At 40.0% G+C, this 20,388-nt stretch overlaps 2 protein-coding genes across 6 annotated transcripts in view; one reads left to right on the forward strand and one right to left on the reverse strand.

The window, feature by feature from the left end:
* The first annotated feature begins 2,878 nt into the window (after positions 1 to 2,878).
* Positions 2,879 to 8,050, forward strand: kcnj1a.1 (potassium inwardly rectifying channel subfamily J member 1a, tandem duplicate 1). Its single transcript, XM_058633008.1, has 2 exons — positions 2,879 to 3,031; positions 5,418 to 8,050. Exon 2 carries the CDS (start codon positions 5,436 to 5,438, stop codon positions 6,555 to 6,557), a length of 1,122 nt encoding a protein of 373 aa, XP_058488991.1. The 5' UTR covers positions 2,879 to 3,031; positions 5,418 to 5,435; the 3' UTR covers positions 6,558 to 8,050.
* A 134-nt stretch (positions 8,051 to 8,184) lies between these two features.
* fli1 (Fli-1 proto-oncogene, ETS transcription factor) overlaps positions 8,185 to 20,388 on the reverse strand; it is a 30,637-nt gene continuing 18,433 nt past the window's right edge. For all 5 annotated transcript variants that reach the window (XM_058634037.1, XM_058634036.1, XM_058634038.1 and 2 more), the window contains 5 exons: positions 19,567 to 19,635; positions 12,501 to 12,560; positions 12,151 to 12,210; positions 11,533 to 11,580; positions 8,185 to 11,425 (listed from right to left, as the gene is read on the reverse strand). In XM_058634037.1, coding sequence (XP_058490020.1) covers positions 10,896 to 11,425; positions 11,533 to 11,580; positions 12,151 to 12,210; positions 12,501 to 12,560; positions 19,567 to 19,635 — 767 coding nt within the window. In that variant the 3' untranslated portion in view covers positions 8,185 to 10,895. The remainder of the gene's footprint in view (positions 11,426 to 11,532; positions 11,581 to 12,150; positions 12,211 to 12,500; positions 12,561 to 19,566; positions 19,636 to 20,388) is intronic.

Here is a 20,388-nt window from a genome sequence, read left to right on the forward strand (position 1 = left end):
GGCGTGCTCCACTCAGACGCAGAGTCTCACCTGAACCAAACGGAAAATTCCCACTCCCAGTGAGAATGTGCATCTCACAGAAAACCTCCAGTTGTACACAAGCATGTGTAAACGCCCAACTGTGCCATCCGTACAGTGTTGATGTGAAAACAGCTTAGGTCAATAAGTGGCCAGAGTGAGGCAAAGATGTAAAGCTTACAGGATATTGACAAATGGACTTTTGAATCTGCTGTTTTCTACACATTTAATACATATGCATGTTCTTTTCAGTCCACTTTTCAATGCGGGGATGAGAGTATTTCAAGTATGAGTTCATTTCTCAAGTTAACTGATTATTGTCAGTATTTTTATATTGCACAACCACGTGAAGGATATCACCTTTCAAGCTGAACACAAAGAAAACCATCTCACTCCACTTGTTTCGACAGAGCTTTACCGCATCTTTTTCTTTTAGCATCTTAAATGTTTTTGGTTCAACTTCAGCACTCTCCCATTTGTTTTTAAGATGCAGCAGACAGGTGCCATCACGAAGAACCCAACAAGAGTATTTTCTTACCCACTCAGCACACATAAATGCATAAAATTACCATTTAGCTGAGCCAGGTGTTTCTCCTAGGAGTTGGGACCCCCAAGCATAGATAAACCTAAAATTGTCAAATGAATGTAAATTTACTCTGCACATGCTGGGTGTGTTACATATATATATATGTATATATATATATATATATATATATATATATATATATCAAGTCATTCTAATCAATCATACAAATACATAAACTAAAGGTCACATTTCCATTTGACCCTTTTGTTATACTACTTATCACCTTAAAAACAGGTTAGCACCTAATAGCCTATACCAGGTGCTACTAGCCGTTTGGTCCAAAAGCTGATTGACAGAAACTGCGACAGAAACCAACATTATGCATTTAACTGCTGCAATTGATGCGAGGAGAAACTGCCATTGTTTACCATCCCCACAACCTAATTGCTGTGATGCGTATTGCTATTTATTGTGGCCATGCGGTGACTGCATCGTGTTTGCATACTAATCGGCTTATCAAGAGTGCAAAGGTAAACATGCATACCATATCTTTTTGCATATACCAAAGTGTCTCCATTAGAATTTAGAATACAACATAGAAATGTTTGATTTATTGCATTATTACAAAATCTTTTGAGACGTTTTTATACATACAGTAATTATGTATACTGCATGTATAAAATAATAATATAATTAAACCACCACCCAATGTAATGTTTATACTACAGCTAAATTGCGCTAAATTGCGCTAAATTAAGCATTGGTAAATGCTTGGAAAATCGTTTTTTATGTTTCTGTAATGGTTAATACACCTGTATGTAGAAACAATAGTAAAGCATGTTATTATTTCTTGATTAAGATGTCAAATTTTAGTTATTTACTTTTTATTTATTTGTTAATTAAAAAAATAAGTATACAGTTTATTATTTTAATTACATTTTTGACAGACTTTTTTCAAATTTTATTGTAAAAAATTGTAAATTTGTGTATTGTATGCCATACTTAGAAACCACACTGTTGTTGTTGTCATTATTATGATCATTATTCTTTTTGTTTATTTTATTAATAATCTTGTTGGTTCTGTATGATCAGTTCTGGTCATTTTCTTCTCATTTCTCCAGCATCACTGAACACTGGGGCATGCAGTTTTGCTTTTGTCATTATTGATAAGTAGTCAATATAAATGTGATTACTTTCCTATCAATCAAAGAAGCCTTTGCAACTCTTTAAGTTGCTGAACCAGTCCAACAATCTGTGCTTGTACTCTGGTTGCTATTCACCAGCCCTTTGTCTGGTGTTAAAGGGATGAAAATGAGGGTGTTGGTTAAACAAGGAGGCAAGTCACTCTTTGGAAGTTTAAAAAAACCAAAACAACAACACTTAAATATAAAAAGCTTGTCATCTTTTTTTACAATGGCACGGCTTAAACAAAAATATGTCAAGCCTAATCTTGTGTCAACGGTTATGTGTTCGCTTCCACAGTCTACAGTGTGTAAGGTAATACTGCAGCCCTTTCTGTCACTTACACAGAGAACAATCGAGTTGAAAAATGACTCCCATCACAATTCACAACTTTTCTTCACTGAGCGTTCAGAATATCTACCGTTGATAATAGCGTATCAAGGGATTTGATTTCTGGCTAACCCTGGAGAGCCATCTCTTTTGGATCAAGAGCATCTCTTTTTTAATCACCACAGCCTTTGTTGTCTCACTCACTCACTCACTCACCTAAAATGGTTGTTGCTCCGAGCAAGGAGACTGTTGTGATGAGCTGGTAATTGATAAATAGTGACAATTATTGTGCCTGAACTATGCTAAATAATCATGTTTTATGTTTATCATTTTCAGGGAAGTGGAATGATCCTTTCTATGTTGAACACGCCTTTCAGGAGTAGCACGATTCTTATATTGATATCAGGTGGGGAGGAAAATTGACTTGCCAAATTTTGGCATTAAGTGGAAAATGGATTTTCCACAAACAGTGCGTGCGTGTCTACAGTAAACAATTCCGCAAAGGCTGTTCGTCACTGAGACACGGGGTAGCTGGACCATGGACGTACAATTAAAAACAAAAACGCACAACCTGGAAACAACTGTAATAGTCTGAAGTGAAGTGGGAGAGGTCAGCTTGCCCCTTGGTGTCAGGCATCTGTGGAGTAAACACAAGGTAATAGAGCCGGGGGAAGGGTATGCGCATGTGTGTATGCGTGAGTTTGCATGAATGTCTGCGTGCGTGTGTGTGTGGAGGGGGCAGGGGTGTACTTGATGCATCTGTGGGCGTAAACATCACCTGGACATTTCCAGCACACCGAGATGGGGCGGTATAAAGGCACACAGGTGCTGGTGAACAGGTACAAGAGGAGGACACGACAGAACTGTTTCTATCACACAGAGACAACAACAAGAGACAAGAGAAGTCGGAGCAGAGCACGGCCTTTCGTGACCCTTTGGATGTGCATCAAAGCACCTTCCCTTTGCATCCCAGAGGTGAGTTGCTGGAGAGAAAGTTCAATTAATATTTTAGATGTGAGGGTGAATCTCAGTGTATGTAGTTTTGATACTGTGTATTTCATGGGAAATAGGATTTTTTTTTTATCTTTAATATTTTACCCCACAGCAGCAAACCTTTGTCCTAAGGAAATGCATGGATCAGATGAATGGATGAAAAAAAAAATTCCTTTAAATCAGAAGTACTGTTGAATCTCTGTTCCAGATAGAATTGTGTAAGAGGCACTGAGCACTTTAAAGTTCTAAATAATTAAAGTTTTTCATCTGAAAGGATTAGAAAATACGTGGATCAGATGGATGGATGTTGAGCCTTATTAAAAAAATAAATAAAATGTTTGCTACAAATGAGGCACTGAGTTTCACAGGAGATTTATTCCACTATTTTCTTTCCTTTAAATCAGAAGTACTGTTGAATCTCTGTTCCAGGTAGAATTATGTAAGCGGCATTGAGCACTTTAAAGTTCTAAATAACTAAAGAAACTTTTCATTCCTGCTTATATTTGAATAAGCCTAAAATAGGAGTAGGTTTTAATGGGTATTAATGCAACAGACGCAACGTTGTTATTAACTGCAACTAACTACGTCACAAATGGACTTTTTTTCCACCCTAAGGGAAAAAAGATTTATCTCGATGTTCCACAGCTGGGCTGGAACAAAAAAATTGCTGAAAATAAAAATCAGTCTGCAAAAAAAAAAGAAAAAGATGGCAGTTAATTAGAAGCTGTAAATCTAATGCCAGTAAGGACGATCTAAAACCTAAAGCACAATATTGGAACGACAGGAAATCAAAGGAAAATGCTCCATATCATCAAGCAATGACTTGCGATAATGGTACATTCAGAGGGCCTGTGTAAAATGACACTGGAACATCAATCTAAACCTTAGGAAAAATCCCAGAAAAGGCAGAAAATTGAAAAAAATAATCCCAGAATCATAAAGCAGTGATTGCCAGTCACTGCTTGATGTATTACAGTGAAACTGTTTTAACCAAAGAGAAGGAATGTCTTGACTCAGAGCCACAAAAACGAAACACTCCTACACTCAAAGCACTGGATGCACTTGAGGAATTTCTGGTTTTGTCCAATTGTTAAAGTAGCTGTTTTCTAATGAAAAACAATAACTTGCAGTCGCTGTCGATAATTTACAGTCACATTTCTGACAATTAAAAGACACCATTTGTCCAAATAATAACTCTTAAAGTAAGAAAAACTTGCTGACCTATTAGACCTAATGATGAAGCGTGGGGCGACTGGGTTTTGTCTTCCAAAAAGGATCAAAGCGCGCCCAATGAGCTAATGACTGTGATTATCATCTTTGTTTTGGCAAAAATGACGATATGCGAGCTCTGAGAGCCCAAGGAAAAAAACATGAGCTCACTGCACTGATCGTTTTGTCCTATTTCACACTCTCTAACAAGCACGCCATGATCCTAATGGGTAGTTTGCATGACTTGGCAAGAACAGAGGCCATGCTTATTTGGAAACCTTAGCGCAGCCAATACTGCCAGTTTAACCATCCATCAACTCCAGACTTATAATGAAGGCAAAGATTGCTATGTCTGTGAGTACAGCAGGCCCTTTTGGCCGAAGTTGCCGAAAAACATTTTAATGCAACATTTGCATTTGCTCCTACACGGACCAATATATCCTGGGTTATTACAGGGCTCAGAACATTTGATACAGTATACAAAACCATGTCACCATGGAGTAAAGAACACAACACGGAAGACAAAGAATGTACATACAGAAGTTGGACAGGTGCTCAGTATCGGACTGATTGTGAGGTTTTTCCTGTTTCTTTCTTAAGTATGCCGCAGAATTTCACGGAGAAGGTTTCATCTTGATTTCAGAGTCATTTCATGGTTTCTCTGTGTCAAATCTAACTGCAGAGCTTTTATATCATAGTCGTCGTCTCAGGCACAATGTGCACCTGCATATCATTCTTTTCTTCATCTCCATTTCCGCACCCGCCAAAGAAAATGTCATGTCATTGTGACATTTTACAATATGATTGTAATGAATTATAGTATTTGGTTATGATTGACAGTTTAAAAGGGCCTGGGTTTCCCTGTCTGTGTAAAAGTAGAGACTGTATTTCAAAGCTGGATCCCCAGCAATAGTATTACACATATTCATGAAGATATTTTTTTTCATGAAGACTTTGTGCAGATTGTTATTAATTTTCATAAATTATATGAATACTGAGTTTTCTTTATCAGATTTGCATTCACTTCCCTGTAGCCTTCACGTTTTCTCATCCCCACATTGGAACGCTATTTTCTTTAGAAAACGTGGTCATCACAAATGCTTTGGGCTCACTTTCTACCATGTACTGACACTGACTGTCTTGCCCTATTGTCTTCTAGGTTGTGTGCTTGTAGAAAATGATTGGATCCTTGAACAAACGTATGCAGGATATTCTGGCAGAGCGAAGAAGCCAGAGGACCAGACTGGTCACTAAAGATGGCCGCTGCAATATTGAATATGGAAACATCAAGTACAGTAATCACTTTGCCTTCCTGGCTGACTTTTGGACCACCTTTGTGGAAATCAGGTGGCGATTTGTTCTTTTTTTCTTCATTGCCTCATTTACACTCAGCTGGTTCATCTTTGGCCTGCTGTGGTACTGGATTGCTCGCAGTAATGGAGACCTAACATGGCAAAACCCAGCGGAGGACCACATGCCATGTATCGACAATGTCGTCGGCCTCACCACTGCATTCCTTTACTCTCTCGAAACCCAGACAACGATTGGGTATGGTGGACGAGCACTCACCCCTCTCTGCCCGGGCGCTGTGGCCCTTCTCATCATCCAGTCCCTCGCTGGAGCCATTATCAACTGCTTCATGTGTGGAGTCATCCTGTCCAAAATCTCTTCGCCCAAAAAGCGGGCAAAGACCATCACATTCAGTGACATGGCTGTCATCAGCCCCAAAAAAGGTGCCCTTTGCCTGTCAATCAGAGTGGCCAACCTACGCAAGACCCTGATGATAGGAAGCCAACTCTACGGCAAACTGCTGAGAACGACCACCACACCAGATGGCGAGACAATCATTATGGACCAAGTCAACATTGAATTCATGGTGGACGCTGGGAAGGACAATCTCTTCTTTGTGTGTCCTCTCACAATCTACCACATCATTGACAAGGGCAGCCCTTTTTTCGAGATGGCAGTGGACACACTCCATAAGCACGAGTTCGAGCTGGTCGTCTTCCTCGACGGCATCGCCGAGTCCACCAGCTCCTCCTGCCAAGTGCGGACCTCCTTTATTCCACAGGAGATCATGTGGGGCTTCAACTTCTTGCCCATCATTTCCAGGACCAAGGAGGGCAGGTACAGAGTGGATTTCTCCAACTTCTCCAAGTTGGTGCCTGTTGCCACTGCACACTGTCCCTATTGCTTCCACAATATCAAGGGTCATCATCACCACTCCTTAAGTGGGCATGACAACCAAGGATTTGAGGTGATTGATATCAATGATCCCCCAAATGTCACCAAGTTGTGAAATGGTAAAGAATTAGGAAAACAGACTTTGAGTCGAAAGACTTAGTCTTCAAGACTCTAAAGAACCTAATGGTAAACAATGCATTGTGTAGCATTTATACGTGAAACAAAGACGATGTACTTTTTTAAAATTTTCATTTGATTGTGTTTAACAGAGATAAGAAATCTGTCTGTGGGTCAGGACAGTTATTGTTTGGAATTTGTATGTGAAACCACACCTTCCACTGTCTGCTGACCAAAAAAACCTGTTTCCAAAACAGAGATCAGGTCATTCCAGATAGTGAAGACTTTCAGAGTACACTTGAGCTCTTGCTGTAAATGAAGATGAGCCATCTTAATTTATCTTTAACCTTGGACAAATGGTTTACCAGGTGCGGACAGGCAGAAGGAGACAATGCACATGTATTTAAAGTCTTGTAATTACTTGAAAGACTATTGTTGGGTCCAGTAGTAATTCAGTTATTCAGACTACTGTAGGTCACGCACAAATAGACACTTGGAATTGAACCATAAGGGTACTGTACGCTTTAACCTTAGCACTGAGGGATAAGGGACTGGTGTTTTCAAATACCGGTAAAAAATTGCTGCGTACAACACTGACTGTATCTGAGTCAATGTTCTTTGTTTGTAAAGATGTTTTTTGTATGTAATATCAGGGGGAAAATACACAGACATAAAGGCTATTTTTGCATTGAAACACGTGTGCTGTGTTATTATCTGCAAATGTGATTGTGGTAAGAACTTTTTTATCTTGTTTTATTATTATTTATTAACAACTGATCAAAAAGGTCAAAGGAACCCAATGACAGGTGTCAGCCCACATCATAGCTTTTAATCTATAAACAAAGCAAAGTTGTGGCAGCAAACAGGGATAAACACACAGTGGAGGGCTGGTGTCCATGAGATAAACGCTGTTGCTTGTGGGCCCTTATTTTGCCCTCTTATTCTGAACATGAAACCAGAATTCTCCATTTATGGTTAAATAGGAGCACCGACTGTATGCTACCCTGACGCCTCTACAGGTTTGTCATCATGGACCTCCCACAATAACCTTTGTAATGAACTGTACATCGTGGTTGATGTAACAAATGATAGCAGACAATCTCAGGATACAAGATAATGGATATTGTGCAAAATTAGTAAGCAGCACAATGATGATGATGATGATACATGCTTGAGGGGCATATTTTAATATAATCAAATCAAAAAACAAGCCCACAACTGCCTTATGATGGCTACTCCCTGTACCTGTGATAAATATCTTTGTCCTCATGGTTGTAAATGGAAACTAAGACTATGGATGCCATTTGACACAGTTATGGTATACTTTCCAGCTGTCATCAGAAATAAATACTGTATATTACATCTTTCAAGGATCATCTTGATGAGTTGCTTAATTATGAACTGTAAATAGGTCACTGTAAAAAGAAGAAGAAGCCGTTATGAATGTAAAATAAAATGTCAATAAAATGCATATTAAAAAATTACAAAATATTCAATGGATTATGTTTTTTGGAATGAATGCAAACTTTGAGTCTCGTGATTGCCGTCTTGAAGTTAGAGATTCTTGTGTGTAGGTTTTTCAACTTTGTGTTTGACACCCTGATGAAGTCACAGACAAACAGTCATAAAATGAGAGGTAAAAATTTATTTTGTCACATTTTCCTATACAAAAGCCCTTTTCCAAAAGGTATTCATACATTTCAGGAATGACAACAATAATAATAATAATAATATAATAATACATTGGTTAATTGTAAAATTACACACAGCCTCGCACACATTCACACATCCTCATGCCCTCACACATATAATATATATTTGATATCCAAAATACATTGCATATAAGAAGTAGCACAGATCCCTTTCATTAATAATGCTTGTGAAACATGGAAATTAAGGGTACATTACAATAAATTCTTGAAGCTACAAATGACATGTTCCCTTTTTTTTATTTGGTCTTTTTAAGGCTAAAATATCCAGGAGATGCTGGTTGTGGATATTAATACTGTTGGTATTGTTTTGTATAAAAATACAAAATGTATAATACTTCAATGTACAGGACAAACTACCAATTTTTTTTTTTTTTCGAAAACAAATGATTCAAAATGGAAATAAACCATCTTCATTACATGTTGCATATAGAGTAAAGAAATCCCTGGCTATTTGGGTTATTATGATTCAAGCAGGCACTTATGGTCTTGGGAATACAAAAGAATATGTTGTGCACTTAAAGGTATTTAGGATGTTACAATCGAATTTTGAGAAACAATAACAATGACAAGAAAACAAAAATGTTAACATGTATTGCCCAAATGTACAGATATAAAAAACGCTTAAATGCTTACAAACTACTTAGCAGAAATTGACTTAAAAGGTTTTGCATTTTTGACCGAGGTCAACTCGTATTAATTATCTTGATTTTTTTTTTTATACTGTGTCACATATGAAAATAACTCTGCATAATTTATACAGTAAGTTGCTTTAATGCCTAGTTGACTGATGCTTATAAAATAATACAAAATAGGTCTGACAAACGCACAGCGTTTGCGAATCTGAGGATTTCCTTGTTTCATCTCATCATATTTTATTGGGTTTGATCTCTGATAAACTACTTGGGCCCAAGTAATTTATTTTCAAGTGTCCACTTTCAGTTACTCTGACGGAAAATGTGTTTGCTACTAACAGCTTTGAACACCCGAAGATGGATATGTTTTGACATGAAACTATTACATGATGATGATGAAATCCTGACTCTGGGCTCTAGATCAGTGAGAAACTAACATTCAAAGACACATGCTGCTCTCAAACTAGGATCCAGCCCTGGTAAAAATACAACTTGACTATCGAGTAACATGACTTCCATACCTATATAGTCCTGACTGGCCTACGTAGGAAAGAAGAAGGAGACACCATGGCAGCCATTATAGTCAGAGTGCACTTCAAAATCAAAAATTGTCAGATTTCTGGTCAGACACAGACGTTTTAAACAGACGTGTATGAATGTCACAATACTTTTAAGGATGTCATACTGTTCCATTTGTAATGACTAGAAAGTATATGGTATAAAACAGCAGTTAAGAGGGTTAGCATTTGGGTCTTATTATGGCACATAGTAAACCACCTCAGAGTGAAATTAAATACACGAATGGCACTTTGATATACAAACACACAAGAACATCCACTTATCAACACATAGCCGTGAGCTGTGCCCTAAAAAAGGCACTCTTCTGAAGATTTAGACAGGTGCAGCAATCATGGTCTTAAGTAGGGTGGAATTTATTTTCTCCACTAAAAGTTTTTCCAAATGAAAACATCTGACAAATTTTGATTTTGCTGCAGGGTATCCCTTTTTATATGTTTCACAAACCAGAAGACATTCACATTAATACTGACATGGTTGAGCAACGAAACATCTGGAAATGGCATGGCTGCAAGGCAACAACATGGCAAACATTTAGTAGCCTAGTGTGTGGCCCCCTGAAAACATCTGACCTGGGTTGAATTATTGTTGCAAATTACTCCAATTACATCTCGACTCCGCTTCCCCAGCACAAACGAGTCAACTGTACACGTCGCCATTCTTGAACTTCACACACAACGCACAGAAAGCATTTTAAGTGACTGAGTTGACCCAGGTCAGCATAACATACAGCGCTTCCTTCTGTGTCATTTCACTCTTTCTCTGGCCTTCCAGTTTGGAGGATAAATAAGATTGTGAATGGCATATTCCAGTTGCCAAATTTCATTCAGTGCCAAGAAAAGTCCATTACTTTGAGAGCTCCTCCTAATCCAGCGAATTCTATAAGACTCTCCACACGTACAGAAAAAGATGCAGATGGGCAGGTGAGCGGCTGGAGCCAGTGGAAACAGAAGGGTAGATGTGGTGGGAATAGGAAACCCCAGCAAGGCCGTAGATGGGCGGAAAAGGCAAATGCTTTGAAGCATAATGTACATAATGCACTGATGAGGATATAGATTGAGACCCGTTAATTATAGGCCCATGTCTGGTACTGTAGCAGGGTGAAGAGGCAGAAACCTCTTTGGTTTTTGGAAGGACACCTGTAGGTGCAGCCCTCAGGAGGAAGGGGAGACAGAAATGCACAGGAAACTCAGACGCACGTCCAAGAAACTTAAACAAACAGTTGCTAGTCTTGTAAAGGTAAGTAGTATTCCATTTTGGAGCATAGAATCCAGTTGTTTATAAATTCTTATAACACTCCTTCAATTTAATCATCCTTCATTTAGGAGCACAATTTTCTTCAGAGAACAAATCTCTCTCACAAATCAACTCAGTCTTCATTGGTTTCATTGGCATCACTGGGAGTGCAGCGGTGTTTTAATAATAACTGCCCAGGTGAGAAGGCACATGGGTGTTAGGGTGGCGAGGGACATTTGGGTTGGGGTAAATGCCTGCAGTGGGTGAGCTCCAGTAGGGAGCAGTGGGTCCAAAGAAATTGGAGGAGGTGACGGGCATGGATGGAGGGTGTGGTGATACAAAGTTGACCTTCTGCTGGTGGGCGTGGTAGGAAGGCATATAGGCAAGGTCCGAGGGGTACTTGTACATGGAGGACTCGGTGGGGTGTGGCTGCAGCGCCTGAGCAATACCGTGGAAGTCAAACTTGTAGGCATAGCGCTTGCCGTGCACCTTGGTCATGATATTTTTGTCATAGTAGTAGCGTAGTGCACGGCTCAGCTTGTCATAGTTCATGTTGGGCTTGCTCTTACGCTCACCCCAGCGCCGCGCCACCTCATCAGGGTCCGTCATCTTGAACTCTCCGTTGGTGCCCTCCCAGGTGATACAGCCCGCATTGGCGCTGTCAGACAGGAGCTCCAGGAGGAACTGCCACAGTTGGATTTGACCTGAACCTGATTGAAGACACAAAACAAAAGCACAGGTCAGAAGGACATGCAGCCATGTGCAACACAAAAACACAACCAAAGACAAATTCATTGCTAAAAGCTATAACTCTTACCTGGATTGGCAAGGCGACTACTGGTGGGACCCAGGATCTGGTAGGGGTCTGTGAACAAAAGGAAAGCTTTATTGGTCAACACACTGATCACGATTAGGATCAGTGACCTGTACTGATTAGTATGGAAGACTGAAGACAAAATAAACATGGTCGGGAAACAACAGATGGTTTATTTATAATGATGATGGTTAAAAAAAACCTCTCGCTTCATATTTTACGTTATTCTTGCTTATAATTTCACAGTTCAGGTTGAGTGACAAAATGACAGTATTTTTTTTTCTGTTTTTGTGTGTTTGGATTATTGTGCTCTCTACATAATGAGACATGCAATTAGATTTGTGGCTGAGTGGTATGTTAGAAACACAAGTAAACACTTGAAGCTTGGTAGGAGACTGCATTATTAAATTGCTGGTGAGTCACTTAAAAACAATAGTATTGCAGCACTTTTTCTGAGGCGGTGTTGATTTGCATATTGTTGATGTGGTCTTTAAAAACCATACAGCAAATATAAAATGGAACACTGTCGAAGGAAACTGCAGGCACAAAATAAATACAAGTTTGACACAAGCACATTAACTTTAAGTCTGTGCTTCATGCAGACAATGGATCAACTGTTACCTGGCTGAGGTCTGGGCTGCTCAGTGGATTTGGTCACATTCTGAGTAACCACTGGTGAGCCTGTAATGAAAGAGAGAAAGAGAGAAAACTCATGAGTGGGGTGGCTACTGATCATTTTCAACACAAGGTAGTGGCAGTCCAAAGTAAATAAGATGGTATCTGCCGACAGTGAGTCCAGGTTGTGTAATTTTTAGCAGTCTACCCTACATGTCTAGACGCTGTAGATGTTGGAACATCTGCTAGTCTGACGCAGACATAAGTTAAGTAGTATGTGCAAGTAACTTGGATGTTATGTCAGGTGAAACATAATCTCATGTGTTCTCTCAGTAGGATACTACAGCTATAGTTACCTTTGCCACTGTGCATGTTGTTTGACCATCCTGTCCTCCGTACAGCATCATATGAAGGTTCTGAAGAAGAGACACAGGACAAGAGGATAACATCAGTAAGTAAAAAAACACTTTCCAGTATGTATTTAGTCAAGTTACACACATTACATTCCCATTAACATACATTTTCACCCTTTGTGTACATATCACATTATGCAAGGGACGAGCCACTGAGAATGCAACTGTCACAGACAAAGCAGGCACACTGGTGGCAAATACATATATCATACATCTATCAAAACATAGTTCCGCTCACTCTTCACAGGATATCTGGCTATGGTTGTGTGGTTTTATTTGGCACGTTGTGGTGTTGAAAATGTAGATGGCACAATCTTTGACAGAGAACAGTTGGTTGAGCAGCTTGCAACATGACCATGAAGGAAAGGTCTGATGTAAATTAACATACAACAGACAAGTGCACACACAAACAGTGAGGGAGAGGGAGGGGGGGGGGAGACAATACCTGCGCACGATAGTGAGCCTCCCATCTCTGAACCCGAGCTAATTTTATAAAAGCATGGCAAGCAGCCAAACTAGCCCAGTGTGAGATTTTTTTACCTGCTGTGCATCTGCAGTTAAAACGCACACTGCTGAGTGAGTGTGATGGTGATGGCTTCCAGTAACAATCAGTCACTCAAACACAAACTGAAAAATAAACAGGTGACAAGTAGTTTCCAGGAAAATAGCTAACCCCAATGTATGGAGAGAACAGCTGACTAGTACTCTCTAGTACTCAGCATGCAGGGACATGAGCTGAATGATGTGGCCAAATGTGAGAAAACCAGCAACAACTTGTGTTTAAGTTTGAGTTGTTTTTTTTAATGAGAAAGAATATTTAAGCTTCCAATCACAGTAGTGGCTTGGGTTATTTGATCGCTGTGAAACGTTATTTTTGGCCAATCAGCTGCTCGCAGAGGAAACACATGGCTACTTAATATGCAGCTGCTCCTCCATACTGTTACCGCTACTTTTAAAAGCTGCGTGTGTTTTCATCGTGGAATGAAGATGGACAAGGAAAAAACACATTGCAGAAGAACTAAATCGTATCTGTTACAGCGTCTTCTTAACGAAGACAGAGGCTTCTGGTCATGCTGTGGCCGATCTCACTTCTGCTATGCTATGGAAATGCTACGGAAGAAGAAGCCGCAACGTGGAGCCGCAAACTTTCCGCAAACTTTCTCCAGAACAACAAACGCATGGATTCTTTAGCAGGACATGAGAATAATTGGACACATTAACAGACATACAGTAGTTACTTCTGAGATGACGAGATGACGACTGCGATGAAAAGAAAGCACCCCAAACCTCCTATCTTCTTATGGGGTAAGTTTTCGTTAGCGTTGTTAATCTACACTTTCACACACATACAGTGATTTTTTTTTTCCATGATAGACACTATCTTTTAATAATCCACTGTGCGTTTCAGAACTTTATGTGGCTAACTGAGCTAGCTCAGTTTTAAAATGCAAATGCTAAACACGTCTAAATTTCTGTTCGATCAGATGATCGTATTATAAACTGTAAAGGGAGTATGTGAGCATCTGCTATGAATATGAATAACAAACTAACCCGGTGTTTTTTGAATAATGTGTGAATGACACAGCTTTGGTTATGATGTATTGACTGTGATGCTAATCTCAACTAGATGAGAGTTAGCACATCAGCAGCATTCAGCAACAGGCTGATCCATCTACAATACACCACACCGATACTTGAATGTATTTTATTGTATTTGATATTAGAAATATGTATCTATCGTTCATCCTTCTAACTCTTAAGTATATTACCTTTTGTTGTTTTTCATTTTAAGAAATTTATATTCATATTTAATTAAATATTTTCTTTGGGAACCCCCTGGGACCTCTTCATAGAGCCCTTCGGGGTCCCTAGACCTGCTATTGATAACCATTGTACAAACTACTAAAATAGTTTCTGTCCTGTGCGCTAACCAGGAAGGGATTGGACTATGTAAATGTGATGTCATTGTCTCTTGGCTCCCAGAAGGTGTAAATCTTTAAAACTTCAAATATGTTCATATTTCCACGTGTAAGACACTGTTGGAAAGCTTAGAAAAACCACACTTTCGGGAATATGTAAATAACTCAAAATGCCCCTCAGGAGACTGGTATCTGTTTTTTTCCATGGCTAAGCACAAATATGCCCGTTTATCATGATCTAAGATCGTGATCATGACTTTTATCATGCAAATATATACTTCAGCAGTGTTTCTCCCAGGGAGCAATGGACAGAGAGAGTGTGTAAAGCTGATGACAGGTTGTTTCCGGGATCACCTGGGTTTACAGAGGGTTAGAGACAATCCCACATTTTAGTGTGGAGGCAGAATATTTGACAAGCAGCTTTATTGAAAGCAAAAGTTGACTGGTTGTGCCTATAGATTAATAAAGAGGGCTTGGTCCAAGGGTGCCACACCTGCGGGTGTTGTGGAGAGAGGCAGAATGTGCTGCAAGGCATCCATGTATGGCAGAAGAAGAAAAGAGAATGAGCAGGAAGAATTATGAAGCTGAATCACATTCATTGGTCACAGTAGATTGATTGAACAGCCATTCAGCCAATCACAGCCATTTGATTAACCCACCAGGCCAGAACTGGGGCTTCACTTCGGTGCTAATTCTGTCATCATGAATGTTTAGACTAAAGTACATCAGACATAACCACGGTGCAAAACGACAAGAGGAACATTGCATGAAAAACATTTACAAAAAGGCAAATGTGAATAAATTAACCAATACAAAAAGTTAGTCTGGAGCCCTGAATCATCACAATGTCGTATGAGTTATACCATAATTCTTCTTATTTGTCTAAATATCATAATGTTTATATGGAAATGTCTTTTGATTCATTGTAAAATACGAACCTAAATGATTTCCTGTACTTTTCAATGTGTGTGAAACAAATGGAAATGGTTGCCCTGGTAACCATTGCACATTTGGTACATACAGTGTCTGTGTCAGCCACAACAGAAAAGCATCTATTAAAATCAAATACACTGTATCATCAGTATCCACTACATGGCTGGCCTTTTCTAAACACAGAACAATACTGCCCTCCTGTGGATCTCAGCTTTTTCACACCTTAAGTTCCCTGAACTAAAGTAATGATGAACTGAACTCCAAATTTCCCCTTTCAGCATAGCTGAACTTAAGATTCCAATCTCACTGCAAACATGGAAACAGAATGTATCTGGTAACCTGCCACTCAAGTCTTTTATTGTTTCACAATTAATGTGTACAAAGAAAACATTTAACTGTATGTTTTATTTCTCCTTTTCCTTTTTAATAACTGTTCCAGTATCTTCAAATTTCATCTTTTAACCCCGCGTCAGCCCCGAGTCCCGACAGATCTTAAATGGTTGAGGGAAAATACCAGTGATAGTGGAATAACGGGTGACATGAACTTGCAACAGAGCATAAAGAGCTGAATGAATGAATGAATACAGGATATGATCAAATGAATGAAAGAAAGGTGAGTGTAATAGATAGAAAGACAAAAAAAAGAAGGAGAGGAGGGACAAATAACAAGTGGGCTGCCGTGGCTCAGCGGGGCTGTCAGGTTCAATCTGGTGTGGGCCGGCAGGATAGCCAAGGAGCAGTGACTGGGGGAGAGTCCTCAGAGACTTGCGTTTCCTGCCTGCCTCGCCTGCAGACAACCTCTCTTTGTTTTACTGGCCCTTTTTTCCCCTCTACTCACCCCCCACCCCTACTGGCTCACCACCACACTGAAAAAAAAAAAGAAAACATACACAACGGGGCTACCTCCATGTATGTGTAGAAAGGGGGTTACAAACAGAAGAGGAGCTGGTGGAAGAGAAGGCAGAGGGAAAGCGAGGGAAAGATCAAAGAGACAGCAGAAGTTGAATGAGAATGGAGGTGGAATAAGTGTACAAAAACACGGGAATAAAGTACGAATATGAAATTCAAGGAAGGGAGGAGAATAATAATGAAAAAAAATACAGTCAGACGAGGCAAAACTTTTGGAATTTGAAAAGAAAACAATGGCAGCAAACTCAGCTACTGTCTGGTATGGGCTGAGTGGATGCCCAGTAATGTGGGCTTTTAGATGCCCCTGATGTAGCTTTTGGCACCAGATCACATTAACCTCCAAAACAATATTTTCCTTCACCAACACACATCGAGACATCAGAGTGGCAAAAAGACAGCATAATTCACGGTTTTCACTATAATTGGGCAGAGATAAAACTGAAGAAGCATCTGATGTAAAATGTACAAAGCCCAAATGGTCGGGGGTTCACTATTCAAGCTGGACACCCCAACACAGACCCAAATGTTCACACACGCACATAGAGCCGCCTCATCTCCAACCTCTCAACTCCCCCCTCTCGCCTTCATTTTTCCAGGCCTCGCTCTGACTGCGACTTGAGCCAGTTTCCACTCTGGTCTGGGGTGTGGTGCACGCTCCTGGGAGACTTTGACTGCAGGACCAGTTAGTCAAAACAAGGCCCAAGCGCTAGACAGCGAGGGAAAGAGAGAGAGGCAGAGAGAGACGGAGAGTAAAAGGACAAAGACTGAGAGCTGAGACAGAGTGGGAGAGAAAGAGAGTGCAACTGCACACAGACGGTGCGATAGACAGAGTAAGAGAGAAGAGATTTCAAGTCGTGGACTGTTTTTAACCCTGAGTCTGAGCCAAGGAGAGAGACCCAGACAGGATAAACTTTTTTTAATACCCGTAATACAGGTGCTTTAAAAGCCATCTGTGTGAAGAAGGAGCCATGAGAGGAGGAGAATGATGGCAAAGTACAGGAGTTACACAGCTTGAGGAGACAGTGGGTGCACCAGAGCAAAAAAAAGAAGAAAAAATAAGCATCAAATGAATAAACGTAACAACATTGCTGCACACATAAACACACACACAAGTTTTGTGCAAAATTGTTAGCTAACTCTTATCTATTTTTCTGTTTCCAAGGAAAAATTGTTATTATTTTCTGTAAAGAGGGAGCGATTGGCGCAGTTGCTGCTTTGGCTTCAAAATGAATGCATTCAGAGAGGTGAATCATCATCCACCCACACATATACTGTATAAGCGGCAAAGAATATAAATGTTTGACTACAGAACTATACAATTTGAAAAATATGACCAAAAATATTAAAAATTGTGTAAATATTAGGCACAGGGGAGAAAATAAGCCAGAAATGTAGCAACAAACAAAACCGCCAATGTAAAAGCAAAGGTACAAAAGAGCACGCGAAAACATACACACTAAAAAATATACACAAAACACTTGCTGTACTAAGAGTTACAGGAACTCACCCACACACACACACACGTCTGTCCACAGAAAAGTCCTAGGCACAGACTTCAGATACACACATAGAGCCACACACTCTCTTTCATAGCTGCTGCATTCCGTGTTTTATATGCTCTCTTTTATTCATAACATTGCAGTTTACACCACAGAGTCTGGAGCAGATTAAGGGTTGTCTCCTGCTGTACGCTCATGCTTACTCTACCCCAAGAAGAGCCTGTATGCTATTTGACTGCTCTTAAATGGCAATATGAACTTGAACACATGGCAGCGCCGATCTGTGTTGAATATGTTAATATAGTCTTCTCCCGAAGCCGCAGTCACAAACTCCCAGTTGCAACTTTCATGTTTTGTCTCTCTCTCGTTTCCCTTGAACTTATTTCAAAATGGAGTAATTGGTGTGAGTTTTATGGAACGCCACTCTGACGGTGTGGCAGGAGCTCGACACCATTCACCGGTTGGGATCTAAGCCTGTAAGTCACCTCTTGTGAAATGGAAAATGCTGCCAAAGGGAGTGACGTTCAATTCCTGCCAGACCAAATACCTGGCTCTGAGAACCAGGAAGACCAGGGTCAGAGGTGACCGAGCAGAATCTTATCTGACCTGCCCATTGGTCTATTGGTATTGAAGCCGGGCGTGAACAAGTACATGGCCTGCTAACGTCCACCACTGGGGCAGACAGAGCGCGGCAGAGGGCATTCTTGGACACTTATCAGATAGTGTTTCCTCTCCTTCTGCCTTGATAGAGCCACTCATCCTGTGAGCGAGGCTATCATTGTTATTGCAGTCTTCTATCCCGTCTCTGGTGGTGACACCATATAGTCAACGTAAAGGATGCGTAGCTTTTTTTCACAGATAGGCGGTGCGATGTGTTGTGTCAGCACATAATACTGTTTGTAGAGTGAGAAGGTATCTAGAGGAAAGAGACAATCATTCTGAGCTGCTGCAGCCATTGTTCTCAGCCAGGTCCTACGTAACATTTCTATCTGTTTTTTTGCATCACAAATCAATGGAAACGTGTGTCTTTTTATTCCTTGTATTTAATTATATGATAAAAAAAAAAACATCACACATGATGTAAATTAAAAGCTGTCATTCTTAGTTTTTTTTTAAGCAACATATCTTTTAAGAGAGACATGCCAATGCCTCAATTAAAGACTGAACAGGAGGATGAATAAGGTGTTTAATTTATGGTTTTAGTATATTTGTTTTGTGGTTTGAGAATATCCTCAACTCACAACAGAGAGTTGTCCTTGTTATATTTGCAGGCCCATAATGAATCAATCTCATAAAAAAGTAACAAGGTGTGATAGATATTGAAGTGCTAAATAATTCAACTGCAAAGTGGCACTCATCTTGCCACCAGGCTTCTCATCGGGCATGTTTATAACACACGTTCTTACTTCAGTGTGTGTGTGTGTGTGTGTGTGTGATCTTTCCAAATAACAAGCTCACGCATATCTTCCAACCTCTTCTTCCCCACAATCACTGCATCTGAGGCTAGAGCTAGAGCTCATCGGCACACTGCTTTTGTCTTGTTAATAAGCATCAATTGTAGTGTCCCGATATAGATCAGAATACAACTGTCTGTTTTAGCAGCTTAGCTCATATTATTTCAACTGCACAAGTAAATCTGCCCAAATTTGCATCCACAATCTGGCAAATACAAGTTGTATGTGACTTCTCTATTAAAAAGATACACAATAATTGAATAAAAATAGCATAGAAAGTAAAATATGTTCCTACCCTCTTTTGCAGCCAGGCGTGGGGACGGGTCTGCGTGAGATGGTGCATTGTAGGATAATGATGAGCTACCTGTAACAAAATAAAATGAATGACATCAGAGACAAGCTCAAAAACAACCTGCATCTGCATAGGAATGTGCTAAAATCTTAAGAGGTAATTAACAGTAGATTATACATGTATATGCTTTGTCTTTTCATTTGCTGTCAGGGAGAGTGAAACAGAGAACAGTCTCAGTGCACACTGAGGCATGGCTGACAAAACACTCAAAAGCTATAATCATAGCCAGTAGGTGGCAGTAAAATGTTCAGCTCAATTACTGTCAAGCAGCACAAAATGAAAAGAGCCCTTTTCATTTCTTGAATTGTGTTCCTGTTTTGTCCCTTAAAAAATAATCTCTGAAGGAAAATAAGTCATGACACATAAATCCAGCCCTGAATAAAGCCAATCCAGCACACGGTCACCACAGTCACTCTTTTTAAATGTTGGAAAAAACCTGTTGCCTGTCAGCATTTTAACAGCGAACTCTACTCCTGAATAATAAAGTCAGGGAGGCAAGACTCTGCATATGGCTGCCTATTCATTTCACCTTATGGAGCAGAACTCTGCACTGCATTCCTCCACTTACACAGGCACCCTGGGCGGCACCAAAATGCTCCCTTAATTTTAGCTGCCCCCAGGCATAAATCAGCGAGTGGAAAAACAGACCCAAAAATGCACAGAGAAAACACAAAGGCAGCTACTGCGCTGGGAGTGTTAAGATTTAGGTTGCTACAGAGCGCTGCTGCGTATAGGGAAGGTATACCTTCCGTCAATGGCGCGATC

The sequence above is a fragment of the Solea solea genome, chromosome 7, assembly GCF_958295425.1.
Source record: "Solea solea chromosome 7, fSolSol10.1, whole genome shotgun sequence".
Classification (NCBI taxonomy): domain Eukaryota; kingdom Metazoa; phylum Chordata; class Actinopteri; order Pleuronectiformes; family Soleidae; genus Solea; species Solea solea.